This window comes from Pseudorasbora parva, chromosome 8 (genome assembly GCF_024679245.1).
Source record: "Pseudorasbora parva isolate DD20220531a chromosome 8, ASM2467924v1, whole genome shotgun sequence".
NCBI classification, from domain to species: domain Eukaryota; kingdom Metazoa; phylum Chordata; class Actinopteri; order Cypriniformes; family Gobionidae; genus Pseudorasbora; species Pseudorasbora parva.
Window position 1 is genome coordinate 32,618,335 of NC_090179.1, and position 17,973 is coordinate 32,636,307.

Consider the following 17,973-nt stretch of genomic DNA (forward strand, 5'->3'; position numbering starts at 1 on the left):
GTAACTATAGAATTGTAAAATTTATAGTAATTTAATTATATTAAATGAGAGATTATTGTTTGAGGAGTAATCATTCCTTACTAAAGAACAACTGAGACTAGTCTGACACCATTTCAGCGGTAAGGAGTAGTCTTGCCACCTCAGCTGTGGACAAGAACATGCTGTTAGTCGTAAATGTGGGGTGGGTCATGATCGCCACATCTTTTCTTGTACAAGCACAGCCTTAACTGACTAACCACATGATTGTTCTACATGATTCAAGAGGCACATTTAATCATGGCTGCCTCATGCTCTCAAGCTCTTTAAAATGCACTTATACTGTTACATCCTTTTTTCTTTTCTTTTTTTCACTTTTACCAAATGATTTGTCTGACTGATTTAAGCCACTTATATTCAACACAGTTTTGATTTAAAGTATAAGAATATTCAAGGTTAGATAGATTAACCTCAGTCCATTGAGCTCAACATATTTAACCTGGAATATTCCTTCTAATGTGACGCCAATATTATTCCAAACTGTTTCCTGAAATTTGCATGCATTGTATTGTCCCATTAAAATGTAGTACATGGTGTTAAGAAGAGGCAATCACAATTACTCTTTAAAATCTCGAGAGCAAAAGCCAATCCGTCCGATCTGAAGCTTTGATGTAGAGGTGAAGAAGTTCCTCGCGCATATTTCGCTCGTGTTCAAGCTTGCTGCTTGGTTTGAAAGTGACTTCTGTGTGAGCTATGCTTCAAAAGTCGCTACACTGTTCCGCAACGTTTTCAAATCGATCACGCACAATTTTACCTGCAAAACTTTGCTATTGTGACTGTACCTTGAAGCGACTTTCTGTTGGTCAATGTGGCAAATGTTTTTGACCAAATTGAACTATCAAAATCTGTGTGGTATGGAAGCATGATTCTGAATGATTTGATTCTGAACTGAATCAAATTGTAAAACTTATCTCTCAATTCTGACTTTTTTATCAGAACTGCGAGATATAAACTCGCAAAATGCAAAGTTTATATCTCGCAATTCTAAAAAAGTCAGAAATTAGTTCTTTAAATAAAAAAATTAAAAGTCTTTAAATTAAATTCTGTTGTGGAAAAATGTAATTCTATTCTGTGGTGGAAACAAGCTTTCATAGTGTGGCAAACTTTTTGACCCACGTGTTAAAGTCCAGATTTCTGTTCAAATTACTGAATTTTTATTTATTGTTTTGGCCAGTGAAATTTTATCAAGCAAATGCAAATATGATCATTAAGGTGTGGTCACATTTACTATTGGTGAGCACATTATTGCAAGCAAAATTCAGTCATTTCAATAGGAACCCACACGATTGAGAATTTTATGCCAGAGCGAAAAGATTTCCCCATGCACATTTCATCCACGGGTTCAAGTGGTCTTGTTGTCTTTTCTTGACCAACAGAAAGCTGCATTGGTTTAAAAGTGACTTCTGTGTGAACTGTGCTTCATCGCTACACTATTGACAATGGAACTTTTTGCCCACAAAAATTCGCCAAAATTTCACTAATTGATGTACTTATAGAACAACTCCACTGTCTGAGCCAGATGAAATTTCATGGCTTATGTAGTGGAATTTGGTCGATTTTCATAACCAAATATCATGGAGTGCATTTGAAGAGTAGTTCAAAGTACAGCCTATAACCAGTTGTTGCTTAGTAGCCAGTGTGATTTGTTCATTCATAAATACTGTATATCTGGATAATCTACTATGCTGTAAATAAGATTGAATTTGTCTATTGGAGTGTTTGGGGGGAGGGGTGCTTGTTGGTTTTAAAGATTAAGATTATAATAAAAGTTTGCTTGTTTTTTTTATGTTGTGTGATAAGTATTTTTTTCTATTGTCTGTTTTTTGCTGTCGTTGTTTGCAATTTTGTTCAACAAATGATGTTTTTCTCCATTTCTATGGGGACATGGATAAAATGTGACATTCATAGGGAAATCAAATACTTTAATAAAATACTAAGAAATGTAATCATATGTGGTGGCGAGTTCGTTTGAATTCATACAATGCCATTCGTGCCACCACTAAACCTAGCCATCATTAACGCATAATATATTAATATGCAGTAAGCAGAATATCAAATTCATACAAAATAACCACCATTGCAAATAGTAATGAATTATATTCTTTGAACAAATGGTTCTATGGTGCATCATACAGTAAATGGAACCTTTTAGGAATTCCCATCATGGGACCATTTAATGGACTTTGATTTATTTTTTCATTTTAAATATATAAACAATTTTATAAATTAAGCAGCTCATAAAAGCACAATCACTAAACAAATCTGAATGAACCCATTTAACCTACAAAGCATACATTATCATTTAAGACATTTCTCCTTACATGGAACCTTGTTGGCATTTAAGGTTCTTTTAAGAATCGCTAGTGTTCAGAATCACATTTAACTTTATTTTCTAACAATGTTGCATAGTACAACAGTTAATCAGAATCTGGTTTAGAGCATTAAAGGTGTGTTATGCAATCTACTTAAATTTTCTTGTTTTAAAAAATTGCTAAATCTTTTTTTTTTTCTCCTTTTTTCTTGAGCCCCTGATATTTAATGTAATAAATGTATGTTTTTGTGAGATTTTTAAATAATTTAAACATTTACATTTGCTTTACATTTATGTTACCACAAATATACATTTCTTCTATTCTAAGAGTCATTAAAGGGATAGTTCACCCAAAAATTTTAATTGTCATTTACTCACCCTCATGTTGTTCCAAACCTGTATGAGTTTCTTTGTTCTGCTGAACACAAAAGAAGATATTTGGAAGAATGTAACAAAGCAGATAGAGCAACCATTGACTTCCATAGTATTTTTTCCCCTATTAGTCGATGGTTGCTCTCTGCTTAGTTACAAACATTCTTAACAATCTTCTTTTGTGTTCAGCAGAACAAAAACTCATACAGGTTTGGAGCAACATGAGGGTAAGTAAATTATGACAATTTTCATTTTTGGGTGAACTATCCCTTTAATTTCCTCTTTTAAGTAATGAAAAAAGTAAAGCAAAGCAAATGTCACATTATACACAAGATCATGGGACACAAACCCATTATTTATAAAGTTAACATTTACATTTTCTTTTTTATCAATCTCACAAACCACATGTTGCCTATTTTAAGGAGTTGCATAAAAATAAATGAAATGAAAATACATGTATTAATCTAGCCTGACGTGGTCATTTTTTTATGGTCTATGGGTCATACTCAATTCTAGTCTGAACTGCCCGACCTAAAAAAAAATGTGGGCGGGGCTAAGTTCGGCAGGCATTAATCATGATTACTTAGTAATTATATTTATATAAAACCATGTTCAAATGTTCTATTTTTTCTATATAATTACTCTGATTTCCTTTGCCCATTTCATTGAAACGCAATCACTTATGCTACCATTTGTCAACGACATTAGTTAACATGAACTAACAAACAATACTTCTAAAGAATTTATTAACTATAGTTAATAAACTACGAACGAATAGAACATTATAACGTTTACAGAGAGTAATACATCTGCAACAAATGCATTGGTCATTTTTTGTTAATGCATTAACTAACGTTAACGTTACCAGGAGAAGTTCCAAACGTCGTCATCTCAGACTCAACGTCAAGCTCATATTTTGACCGACATACACGGGTTTGAACCGGCTTGAACACGCGGTCATCAATAAAGCTCGACTGAGTACTCACAAATGTTAATAACCGTGCTAACTTCAAATGATCCTTTATTGTACTATATTTATATTACATGCACATGTTAATGCTATAACTGAATGTCAGTTCGCTCAGAAATGGAAATAATTGCTGTCATCAGTGATGACCTCGTCAAATATTTACATAATCGTCAGTCTCCCATAGATGGCAGTATAGAACATGAAAAAACCCCTCTGATCGGCGCTCAACACGAACTTACTATGGCCCGCAGGCCTGGTTTCACAGATGAGGCTTCGGTTCGAACTAGTCTAGGTTCGAACAGGATTGGCCTTAGTTCATATAGGTCATCTAAGTAGCTTTTATAAACGTTTCTTAAAAGAAAACAGTTCAAACATGCTTTTTAGTGTGGGACTATCTTAAGCATTGTCTATAAAACCTGAGGTTTTAAAAAAATACTCATTTGAAGTAGTTTTAAGTTGCTTTATTTCACCTTCATGGATATATACACTGACAGAAACATACGTGACTAACACCACTTCTATCAGCTTTTTACTCTGCAATCTCACAGGGACAAATAGGCAGATCTAGAATACTTTGGACTAAAGCACAAGAGACAATAAAAGAAAGACAATATAAAACACACATACAAAATAAAGACGATTCTCCAACTGTAATGGAACGTTTCAAGGCTGAGCAGTTGCCATAGAGCTCTTGGCGCGAGGGAACCGGCACCACAAAAGGGGAAATTAAAAGTAGACCATCTTTTGTCATTTCCCCAGAGTTCCATTCTTTCACTCTGCCTTGTTCACTAATCGCTGGCTCGAGTTCCCACAAAGCCAAAAGACTTCAATGCAATTACAAAGAGCGGCAACTGAGACTTTCGATGCCTGGAATGATGGGTTAGTTCATACAATTACACTTAAAATAGATGCATATATAATGTATATGTACACGTTACAAACAGCCTTCACAGATTTTGACTTGACATACTGAACTTTTCATTAATGTTTGGAGAGGATTTGTTTGATAAAATCAAGTTATCATTGTTAGTAGTGCAGCTCATGGATCTTGCAATTATAGAAGCAACGCTTCCGTGCCACGGCAGTTTCTGGCCAACATGATTATTTGTGTTAGTGTTAATGAACGGGCTTGGAGAGGTTGGCAGCCGGACACACTGAAGTCTACTGTGCTATAAAATTGCTTAAGTATTCAATTCTGACTATGCCAAAGAATAATTAGGTCAATTACCAGGGAGGTTTTACATATGCATAGCCGCGTTAAAAAATAGGATTAAGTTATAGAACAGAACGGCAACATCCTTCATTGTGGATGTGAGATTTAAAGCACAGGTGAAATGCTTGTGGATGTATTTGAGCAAGACGACATCCATGTGTACAAATAATATGGCTTGGCTGCAGCTGGGGTGGGCGGAGCCTGCTGCAATGGTGCTTGATTGAGTGAGTGACGGGTTGGATGGACAGCAGTAGGCTCTTTACTCCAGAGACTGCAGCATGAGCAGCTGCTTGAGCACCTTCGTCTGGCTGGTCTCTCTGATCTCTCCTGCCAGAAACATCTCGTCCACCACTGTGTAGACCTGAAACACAGCAGCATTTTCAATATTTAGCAATTCAAAAAACAAAAAAAAGTAACCCTTCTAGTGCCTGGTACACATTGTACGATTTTAGGTGGTCCCAGACAAAAGATGTCCAATCGTGGCGATTTCTGTGTTTGTGGTTCCTATGGTGGTCCTACGTTGTAAAGTGTGAGAACTTGTGACCAAAGACAGCCAGAAATTTAGCATGATCATCTCAGTGTTTTCTGCTATGACCTAAGTCTACTGACTAGCCAATGAAAGTTGCAACATGAAATGATGTATTGATCAACACGACATGGCGCTAAAACACAAACCTATTTACCTCAAGCTCCATTTACAAAATTGGCATGCCAAGTTGGCCTCTTTTCCCTATAGCCATGACCACATCCATATTCTCCTGTCACGCTTCCTCTTTTTTCAGTGCACATAAAAACCACAATTGCAATTGAGTGTGATTCATAATTCCTCTATTTGTTTACCACTAGCGCATGCTGATGATGTTTTATTCCTTTATATTAAAGGGGTACTTCAGCGCTGGGAAGATGAATCTGTATTTAAACCGGGTCATTAATGTATAAATGTGAAATTATTTTTGAATTTGGTGCTTTCTAGACTGAGAAAAGACAGAAAATGTATTTTGTCTCATGGAAATGAAAGACTACAATTCCCAGAATGCTTCACTGCCCTGTGAGGCCACTCCCAAAGCCACCGCTACTGGACCACTTTCACTTTTCCACCACCATGTTCATCTTCATAAAATTAGTTCAGTTAGAGAACAGACACTAAAATTAAAAACTGAACTTGTCTGTTCAATATATTGTGATTTAGCCGCTGAATGAGTGTCACAAACGCAGCAGGAGTCAGATTACACTCATCGTTTGTGATGAATGAGCTGAGGTAAGGTAATCGATCAATCGAATATACTCCAGGGTTTCTACTGATAGAAAGCCATATGCTAATCGCTGAAGTAACGCTAAGATCAAATAGATGTCATAATTTTACAGTCTACATACATATGCCGTACCCAAGTTTATTAGATCCTTGTTGTACAGTGTGATTTGTAATAGGATTCCCGAACTTTTCAACATACACAATTCGATAAAATCTACTACACGCCTTCTGTTGTCTGATTGATAGTTTATACTTTTAGCAAGTAAAAAAAAAAGCTAATAAAATTCAGCAAGTAATTCTAATTGCTGTGAAATCTGTCTGATTTTTATTAGGTAAATGTAAGAACTTATAATTTTAGTAATGTTTCAAGATATATATATATATATATATATATATATATATATATATATATATATATATATATATATACATACCGTTTTCATATCAGAAAAAAAATCTGCGTGCTTTTGGTGTGGGCCAAAATGTTCATGTAGTAGGTGGAATTAAAAATACATCAGGTAATTAGCTCAGCTCAAATCAAATGCAATTATCCAAGGTAACTTTTTTTTATATAATTACTTCTACTCATGCTGAATGGTTGTGGATGTTCTTAATTGTATGACTCTTGTAATTATGCATCAAATAACTGTTGCCATGGAGCTGCATTCCTGCTGAAATAGAGAGCTAATTGCATATTTTTCCTCACAGTTTTTTCCCCTGCTTGGGCTGTTTTTCTGCCAGTGAAGCTTCTCTAAATGCTCCTCTTAAAGAAACACACCAAGGATAAATGCAACCAAGCGTTTATTTTAACAATAAGGCCTCTGATTGGTTAAGGCAAGTGCTAATGCTAATTATGTCAGTCAAATGTTTTAGAAAGAATATAATTGTATTCGCTAAGGACGCATCCAATTGATCAAAAGCGACAGTAAATCCATTTGTTACAAAATATTTCTATTTCAAATAATTCCTTTTGAACTTTCTATTCTTTTACATTCTATTCTAAACATTTAGTTCAAATTGTAATATTTCTATTAAATGCAGCCTTGGTGAGCATAAGGCGGCAGTGGCTCAGTGGTTCATGTAGATTGTCTACAAACCGAAAGGTTGGTGGTTCGATCCCCGGTTCTACCTGACCAAGTGTCGAGGTGTCCTTGACCAAGACACCTAACCCCAGCTGCTCCTGACAAGCTGGATGGTGCCTTACATGGCTGACATCGCCGTCGGTGTATGAATGGGTGAATGTGAGGCAAAAATGTAAAGCGCTTTGGATGCGCTATATAAATGCAGTCCATTTACCATAAGGGACTTCCATTCATTCATACATACACACAATATATATATATATATATATATATATATATATATATATATATATATATATATATATATATATATATATAAAATGAATGAAAGTCTCGTATGCTCTATTGTAAGCTGCTTCTAAAATCTATCTAGATATTGGTGTAATATTCGTAATATTAGTTAAAACTTACCTTGTAGAAATTGAAGACCAGGTCTAATTCACACACATTGTGGAAATACTCATTCAAAACCTGTGGAAGAAGAGAAATACAGATCAGTTCCAATCCATTCATGGCAGCATCTACTCAGGATACACTTAAAGGTGCAGTAAGCCATTTCTGAGAAACTGTTTAAAGTGGATCGGACCGACACTTGTAGGCAATAAGCAGTCGGGGGATGTGTCCATTAATGGAGAGTGTGAGCAAGAGAGATTTTAAGAAAGAGTGTAGAAAGTGAGATGGCTGAGAGACATTACTAAAAAAGCTTTCTAGTGCTGGAGAGAGCGAAGTGAGAAGGCCTGCTCCATACACGAGCAACACTGGTTTTGATGTTTCACAGAACCAAGATATGGTGTCGTAATGTTTGCTGTAGTAACAGGACAGTTAAGTGTAATGTTTGTTTGGAGCTGCTGGCGACTAATTACCAACTCTGGCTTGTATATACGCATGTGTTTTTCCTTTTCATTCATTCGTCATCTTCGCTTCAGATTTGATAAAGAGACATCACTCTTCCAATGTATGTTTGTTTTTGGGGTGGAGCAATGAAGGGAGGGGTGTGTTTTCTTGTTTGGGTTGATTTCGGATAACCACAGCGGCATATTGTTCACCTCAATAAGTAGCAGCAAAACCAAGGCTAAGTAGCTGTTGACCGTTTTAGGTTGGTGACCCAGGCGTTTGTTTGTTCTTAATGCAATGTTATTCAGCAAAGTGGGCTGGTTTGGGCAGAAGTGAAGTGGGGATATGTTGGGGAGTTGTTTACAGTGAGGGTCAGAGGAAGTCCTAGAATTCCATGTCACAATGTTCTTGAACTCCTGGCCGCTGGTTTCCCTCACGGACACATTCCATTTGTCTCTCAGACATGGAAAATGACACCCACAGACTCCAGCACTCCTTATTTACCTGGTGAGAGGACTTGCTAAGGCATATTTTTTCATTACATTAAATTGCATTTAGATTGGAAATGTGTCCAGGAAGGGTTAACAGTATACTTACAATATATTCAATATTGTTTGACTATAAAAAGTTACATAATACCAATGACTTTAATGTGCATTATGTCATATTTCCAGCTAGCAGTTGAAATGAATGAATGAATGAATGAGGCATTTATATAGCGCTTTCAAATGTACTACTGTACACCCAAAGCGCTTCACACTCATGTCAGGGGTCTCTCCTCAACCACCACCAGTGTGCAGTATCCACTTGGATGATGCGACGGCAGCCACAGTACAACGGCGCCAGTGCGCTCACCACACACCAGCGATAGGTGGAGAAGAGAGAGGGTGATAGAGCCAATTCAGTGGATGGGGATTATTAGGAGGCCATGATTGGTAAGGGCCAATCAAGGGAATTTGGCCAGGACACCGGGGTTACACCCCTACTCTTTTACGAGAAGTGCCATGGGATTTTTAATGACCACAGAGAGTCAGGACCTCGGTTTAACGTCTCATCCGAAGGACGGTGCTCTTTGACAGTATAGTGTCCCCATCACTATACTGGGGTGTTAGGACCCACACAGACCACAGGGTGAGCACCCCCTGCTGGCCTCACTATGTGTACTGGTGTCCATATTCAAAATATTGGAGACCTCTTCAGACTCAACTCTCACACAGGTTGCCAGATCGAGGACAAGCAACAGGAACAAGCGCAACTGACAATAGAAATTGAAGAGCCTTACACTGTAAGCTGATCAGCTAATTTAAGGTTTTCAATGTTTTTATTGACGATGCTTTTTAATTCCACTGCAAGAACTTTCCCCAGGAACTAGGGACTTTGGGGTGATACTCTGTGTTTCAACCGCCACATAACTGACAAACAATATTGTTGCCATTTTTTTTTGTTCTTTTAGTATATCATGTTTCATGACATTATACTTGTTATTTAATATATAGCCTACTAAGCTTTACTAAAATAAAACTAAATAGCATAGTAATGTCATCATTGAATTTGGAGATTGTTTTTTTTTTAGCCTTCATACACTATATTGCAAAAAGTATTGGGACATCCCTTTAAATCATTGAATTCAGGTGTCCAGGGACCAGGGTCTAAATGAAGTTCCGGGAACAAATGTCCCCCTCAGAAAGTTCCTACTTGTGAGGTACTATTTTTCAAAGTTGAGGAAGGGGGTAATAACGTTTTAAAATTTCACATTTACAGAAATCTAGTGTTTGACCATGTCTAAATATTAAAATGTAAAACCTACAAATAAGTAAGCAGTTATGATCTTCAATACGTTGAGCAACTAGACTATTATTTATTAAAGAGCCATACATGCACTTGTATGTGTGTAATGGCATTACAAATGAAAATTATTATTTTTCTAGCCACAAAATTACTAATTTGCCTTGTTGCATTGGAATTCTCTATTTTACTTTAATTACTACACTAATTGTAAAATAAACAATAGAAATATTAGAAGAAAAATATTTTAAGTGGTCATTAATGGACCATAATTATTGCACAAATAGTATTTAGTACCAACAGATCTCAAAAGGACGTCAAAGTATTAAATATTATTGAACTAAAATATAGAACATTTATTTAATTGAACCATTTACTTCAATCCTGAATGAATCAAATGAATGACTCACTAACTTAATCATTAAGACCTTTACCGCCACCTACTGGCAGTTTCTAATTTAGAATCTAATTTCATTAGAAATAATTTCATATTTCCATATTAATAAAAACAAACATTAAAGGTATAGTTCAGCCAAAACTATTAATTTTTCTAAGCTTTGTTTGTAATATTTAGTTTAGTTTTTTTTTTTTTTTTACACAACAATGACTAATTATGAATAATTTCTCAGCCAAATTTGATGTACCACATTGTATAATTAATTATATGAACAATTTTAAATCACTTTGACAGTCCTAATTTAGGCAATCAGAATTATTCTACCTTGTTTGATAAGTTAAGCTTTTAAATTCCTTTTTCTGCTTGCATTAAACAATTCGAATCTGTTTGAAAACCGGGAAATTACACTTAAAGCCATTTCAGAGCAAATACAGAAACATCATGAAGCAAAGCATTTCTTTTAAAGACTAGAAGCTTATGGAATAAGAAACAGGCAATCACTTCTAAACATCAATGAAAAGCACATTTTCCATGCTGCACATTAAGGGCCTACATTAAAGCTAATCTCCTGACGTTTCAAAGCTAGAAACCTGAAATTCCTGCATATCTCATTTTGATTTAAGCTTCAGATATTTAATTATGGATTCTGTGCAGCATAATCAATTTAATGCTCAGGAAATGTGCTGATTAGACCATTTAGCTGCTCAATTGAATGCAGAACACATAATGATTTTGTATTTTATTTAGTGGGATTCGAAAGATCAAAGGATCATTATACAGTACAGGCCAAAAAAAAAAAAATGTCCGGAAAGGATTTGTTTTTAATGACAAAAAAAAGTGTGATTAAACCATCAAAATGTGAGGAATAAATATTATATATATAAAATATATCAAATAGGAGGGAAGGAAAAAAACAAACACTTAATTGGTTAAAGGGGGGGGTGAAACACTCAGTTTCAGTCAATCTCATGTCAATCTTGAGTACCTATAGAGTAGTATTGCATCCTTCATATCTCTGAAAAGTCTTTAGTTGTATTATATTTGTAAAAGAAATAAGGGCTGTACCGAGTCTTTCCGGAAAAAAACGAGCGCCTGGAGGCGTATCGTGTGGGCAGAGCTAAAGAATGACGAATGCGTAAAGCGGTGACGTCCTCAAGTGGAGAAACCCTTGCTATCGATCTCAGCTAATAGATATGATCCAGAATCTAATTCGGAGGCTGAAATAGAAACAGCAACAGCAGGACGTCCGTCTCTGTGGTATGTACTGTATTTAGTGGCCTGTCAACATTTGTCTTTACTCTCAGTTTATGAGGACATGATTCGGTTTATGGACTATTGTATGCGACCAAACCTTAGTAGCAAGCAAAACGGTTTTGCACGTCAGACTAGTGAAACGTTATAACAGTTACATAGAACAGCAATGAAGTCTGTTAGCGCATTTGAATGACGAAGCACGTGTCGTTTACTGATGTTTACATACGCGACGATAAGCAACAGCACAGACATTTGAAGCAGTTTTACTCACCGGCTGCTTCCAAAGCAGGACCGAACCTTTATCGCTGGGACGGCTCCGTCAAAAACACACTGGATTCTTGGAGTGTGGAGATCCACTTTGTGATGCGACTGAAGCATTTCTGCGTTCAAATCGGTTCAAATGCAGCGCTGCCTTCCCGGAATGCTGTGCTGAAGCGTTGAAGTTCGCTTAATGTCAAAGTGGAGGAATGAAGTGGAGCGCGGCGCGGACTATAACCGACATTAGTGTTCACGGACGACTGGATCTGCAGCTGAGCAAGTAATTACGGCCGTGCATTTCCTCTCTCGCTCTAGTCACGCGTGCGCGCGCGCACCCTACCGGGAGAAGAGCCCGTACGGCCCATACAAGGACCTTCCGGTATATTAACGTCAAGCCGACCCATACTTGAAAAAAACTCTCTGAAACTTGTGAGAAACCGGAAGGAGTATTCTTAACACAGAAATACTCCATCAAACGTCCATCATTAGTTTTTTAAAACTTTGTCTATGTTTAGGATGGGAATCCAAGTCTTTAACAGTGTAAAAAGCTCAGTATGCATGAAACAGCATTTCACCCCCCCCTTTAAGCTATTCATCTTTTTTGCCAAAAAAGGCGAACTAACGCTACAGATTTTATTTTACTACGCCAAAAATGCATAGAAAACCAACAAGCTCACAGGAAAAAAGAATACACTGACGACAACATAATCAATTATTAATATTTCGTTGGATCTCTATTGTTTCTGCATTTCTTTATATGACAGCCTGGCCATGGTGTTTCATTGCGTTATAACAAATAAAACAATTGACAAAGCACTATGCAATACTATGCAATATACTTACAAAATCTTTTAACACATTTTTAAGAATGTTTCAATGAAGGGTGAAGATGCCCATTTTCCTAGACTGGACATCTTAAATATGTATATCATCATCACACACATGACATGGTGTGCCATATCATGCTGTTCACGATAACGCCAGAATACATTTTTATCATCATGTGATATCAGTTATATCAGCATTTCAGCCTCCAGTGCACCTAAAAAGGGAGCGGTCAGACCTCTTGACTACTGACAAAACATTGATAAGCTGTTACTGATGTTTGCAGCACACTATTTGACTGGAAGGGTAAAATTGATGGCTATTATCATCAGTTTTGGCTTGTGAGATTCAGCATTCTGCTCGCTTTGAATCAGACACAGATATATAGTAAAGTGTAAGATTACATTTATTTGAATGAATGAATCATAGCATCTATTTGAATTAATTATAAAGCGAGAGAGGGAGAGTCATACCTGCATGACTGTGTCTGTTCAGCGTATCTCTTAAGAATGAAAATGTACGTTTATTACTTAAAAATAGCAATGTAACCCCATCATTGCTGAGAAATATAATGTAGTGATCCAGTAGCTTAGCTATTTTATTGCTTAAAATCACACAGCGTTAATACGTTTCTGTGCTCATGAATGCGATCTCTGCTCTCTGTATGCGGCATACGTAGGCCTGTGTGTGTGCGAGCGCTTCAATTAAAACAGCGCATTAATATAGAAAGGCGATTCAACTGACTTGAAACTACCTCTGCATCAAACGATTTTATTGTACACCTTCCAGCCAATCAGAATCGAATATACAGACATACCATGGCATAAATTTCTTTGTCTATCATTATTGTTAAACTAAAATGTTAGGAATAATGTTATACTTTTACTTAAGATTTCCAGTGAAATGTACCACGGCTACTTTTTTTTAAACTTTGCTTACATTTGACTGTGTCACTACTATTGCACTATACTGATGCTGCTGCTGCCACCTTATGACAATAGATTTTACACTTTGAATTAAGTATTCTCTCATCAATGACAGTAGCTCATTGGAAAAGGATGGAAAATGCCCTTCATTTTGTTTGCACTAATAAATGCTGCTGCCTACCACCTGCAATCACCAATAAAACTGTTCCATATATTTTTCATCATAAGTATCATTATCGCAAATATTCTTGAAATATCATGATATAATTTTGAGACTATATCGCTTCACCTCAGAATGCCTTTATTAACCCCCCAGAGCCGTATGGATTACTTTTATAATGGATTGATGCACTTTTATGAGTTTCAAATTTTGGGCTGCCATTCACTGCCATTATAATGCTTGGAAACACAAGGATACTTAAAATATAAACTCAGATTGTATTCGTCTGAAAGAAGAAGGTGATATACACCTAGGATCAATTGAGGGTGAGTAAATCATAGGGTAATTTTCATTTTTGGGTAAACTAACCCTTTAACTTAAAATTAGATTCAGTATGATTTACCTCAACAAAGTTATGAATAGCTTCCAGGTAAGCCAGGTTATTGTCTGTCACATCCACACAGATGCAGAAGTACAGGCCGGCGTACCGCCTGTAAATGATCTTGAAATTTCTGAACTGCAGAGGAAAAAACAATCAGTAACATCTAAGGCCAACATATAAACACAGTTTGATTAAGGAATTGAAAATGTCCTGGCTAAAACCTTTTTTTCCCTTTATTTTTCACAAATCATTTTTGAAACTGATTACTTTTTGGTGCCCCTAAATATTATCAACTTGTGAGGAACTTCCTTTCGAAAGCATAAATGCAACTATATATAGACATTAAGAAACCAAATTGAGTTTTTACTGTCATTTTACCCAAGCCAAAATTAAAGAACTTTTAACTAGAAAATGTTTACATAATGTTTCTACCTGAAGAGAAACATTTGACTTAAAATTTACAATAAACATTGTCTCAAAATCATCCTGAAATCCCCTGGATCAGATCACCATTCTTTATGCAACATTACACTAATTATCTAACTGCAATGGACAGTAACTCATCTCTGAACCATATAGTCTAAAACGTTAATGGTAAGGTGTTGTACCTCTACAAAGTTGGTGTGTTTGGCATCACGGACTGTCACTACGGCGTGAACCTCTTCAATCAGCTTCTGCTTCTCATCATCATCGAACTGCATGTACCACTTGGCCAGCCTAGTCTTTCCTGCTCGATTCTGGATGAGGATAAAGCGGATCTGCAGAAGAAAAGTTTAGACTTAAGTATCACAAATCATCCAATATTATTCAATACAGCTGCAGAAGCATGAACCTGACATATTTAATGCTTGTTAGTATGTTTGTAGACATAACAGCCTCTCTTGTAATTGCAACCATGTATTTCCTGTGCATTTTTGTGTACCCTGTGCAGTTATGCTGTATACGTATTTATTTACTGTTGGTATTTTTGTGCATTGTGTTTATACTGTATATGTGTACACTGTTAATCTTTATTTAGTGTATAACATGCTTATTTTTGTATAGTAGTGTATTTCCTGAGAAGTGTGGCTGCTTATGCATTACAATTTCCCCATTGGGATTAATAAAGGATCTAGCTTTCTATACAGTTATCTATAATGACAGTGCAGTTAAGATGAGTACCACCATTAAACGTATTGTGCTTTATATTATTTAAATGAGAAAACATATAACGTTATACTAGACAGGTTATACAGCGTTTGCATCAAACTAACGTTAGGCATTAGCATTTAGCTTCATTCATTCAGCGTTGTTTTTATTCTGACCCGGATTAGAGTAATAAAAGGCTGCCTTTTTCTCTTGAATATTATAGTCAATACATTTTCTCTATACAATGTTATTTATGACCTTGGTCGTGTTGTTATAATCGGCATAAATACTAGCATGTTAGCCGAGAAAAACAGATACTCACACTACTCAAAATGATGATTTGAACAAGCAAAACTTTGCATCTACACTTACCATTGTGCTCTGTATTTATCGCTCACGGTGGCCTGGGTTATATTAATCTGTTTAATCGATTTAATTAGGAAATAAAGCAGCCTCAGCCTGGTTTAGGTTCTGTAGCCGCCCGCTATCTTAACCGGACAGGATGCGAGTAGAGGGCCGTTTGTGCTAGGAATGATGGGTAATGTAGTTTTGTCAGTTAGCTGTATACATACATTGATATCAAGAGAATGTGTTTTCCATACTACAATTACAATCTTACACCAGGGTTGAACTGTCGGTGATAGCACATGACTTAAAGGTAGAATTAAACCATAGATGTTTGATAGAACTTTTGCTTTGGGATTAGTTACTAAATAGAGCCAAGGGCGCAAGTGAATAATAATAGCCAGAAAAAAATAATATTATAGACATTTTACTCATTTAATATATATATAGCCTACACACACACACACACACACACACACACACACACACACACACACACACACACACACACACACACACACACACACAATTAATAAACAACGACAATTCATCCAATATTGATTCAAATATGTTTAGTGTAGTGTGATGCAGAAGGCCTAAAAAAAACATTAAATAAATATAAAAATAATCATATTTTTATGTATTTTTATGCATTTAATTTTGTGAGTCTCATTTCAACAACATGAAAAGCCACATCTGGACAGTGGCCCTAATGTGAGTTCAGTCTGAACTAATTTCTCATTACTCATTTCTTGCCATATTTTTGGGATACATCTTCAAAACTGGATGATCATATCTGTCTTACATCACCACACTTGTGTTCTGTGCTTCATATTAAGTTTGTCTACAGAACATTGTCCAGAAAACTTGGACAGGGTCTCTGCACATATTCAGAGGGGGGTTGGGGCTCTGATTGTTCAGAGATTGCACAACTGTGAGAGCGAAGAATGTGGTGGCCCTTGGGACTTAGAAATATTTCAGCTGCAGTCTAGAGGTGGGAGCAGAGACCTTTCGCAGTTTCTTCACTTCACCAAAAACAGTTTGTTGTGAAAGGCTGCTCTCTTTTTTTTTAAACGAATGAACTATGTCAGTGTCATGATAAATACTACGAATAACTGCAAATAACTGGATTTAGCTTCTGTTTCTTTCATTTTACAACCAACAGAACCACACAACAGAAAGCACGAGAGCTCTTTTTATTTTCCTTTTACACAAAGGGACTTTTTCTGATTGGACTCACATAATCCATAGCATGAATAATGACGGTGAGATGGAAAAAACTGAACAGAAACCTTTGAAGAGCTAAAGCAGATGGCAATTGCTTTGGTTGGGTTGGGGGGGGGGGGATATATAAATAGGCTATTTTTTCTTTTTTTTATAGGCTATATATATATATATATATATATATATATATATATATATATATATATATATATATATATATATATATATATATATATATATAACTTTGGGCTACAGGGAGGGTTATTATTGGAAATTATTGGGCGATTATACGGGCGAGTGTTAATCAAAAATGCCACAAAGGTGGTCGTTACACCATTTATTGCAGCAAATATTTCTTGGGCCACCATTGGGGTAAGTTGTTACAAAGGGACTTGTCATTAAATAGTGTATTATTGGCTTTTCATTCAATTGACAATAAGAAAACATGACAACCAGTGTTATTTCAGCATTATTTATAGGCCTACTATTATTAAAGCTATTTAGATTTAATTAATTTTCATGTTTTAAGATTTAGTTTTTATTTAGCTATTTATTTATTTAAAAAATTATATATATATGTGTATATATATATATATATATATATATATGTATATATATATATATATATATATATATATATATATATATATATATATATATATATATATATATATATATATATATATATATATATATATATATATATATATTGTAGTTCTAATTGACAATAATAACCTTGGTGATAGCTTGCTCTTGCTTTTTATGAAAAAAATCTGGTAAAAATAATGTCCTGGTAACATGGTTCAACTTCAATAATTAAGAAATTTCAGTTAAACAATTCCATTATTAGATATTCTTCTGTAAATAAGTTCACTTGTTTACTCAACAGATATTACACATAAACATATTAGAATTTAAGTTTTAATATTTTTTTTAAATTTGTATTCTTTTATAAACCATGCAATTGTTTATAAAACCCAAACAAACCACATATTTTTTTTGTATTTGGACATTTGATTCAAAGTTGTATACTTGAGATTGAGATTGAGCCCTTTTTACAACTTTACCCGTACTCTTTTATATAGGCCTATATAGCGAGAAAAAATGTTACTGACTAGTAGTATCTGTTTATGGAGAAAAAAAGCAGTAATGATAGCACCAATCCCAATTGGCAATTGCACTGTAAACAGTACCTTTACATGTATGTGCTGGCGTAACT

General features: G+C 35.5%; 1 protein-coding gene across 1 annotated transcript; it reads right to left on the reverse strand.

The window, feature by feature from the left end:
• Positions 1-4,135: 4,135 nt before the first annotated feature.
• Positions 4,136-15,704, reverse strand: ap2s1 (adaptor related protein complex 2 subunit sigma 1). Its single transcript, XM_067450968.1, has 5 exons — positions 15,558-15,704; positions 14,666-14,815; positions 14,079-14,192; positions 7,648-7,707; positions 4,136-5,263 (listed from the first exon to the last, which is right to left on the reverse strand). The coding sequence occupies exons 1-5, from the start codon at positions 15,558-15,560 to the stop codon at positions 5,162-5,164; spliced, it is 429 nt and encodes a 142-aa protein (XP_067307069.1). The 5' UTR covers positions 15,561-15,704; the 3' UTR covers positions 4,136-5,161.
• Between the last annotated feature and the right edge of the window lie 2,269 nt (positions 15,705-17,973).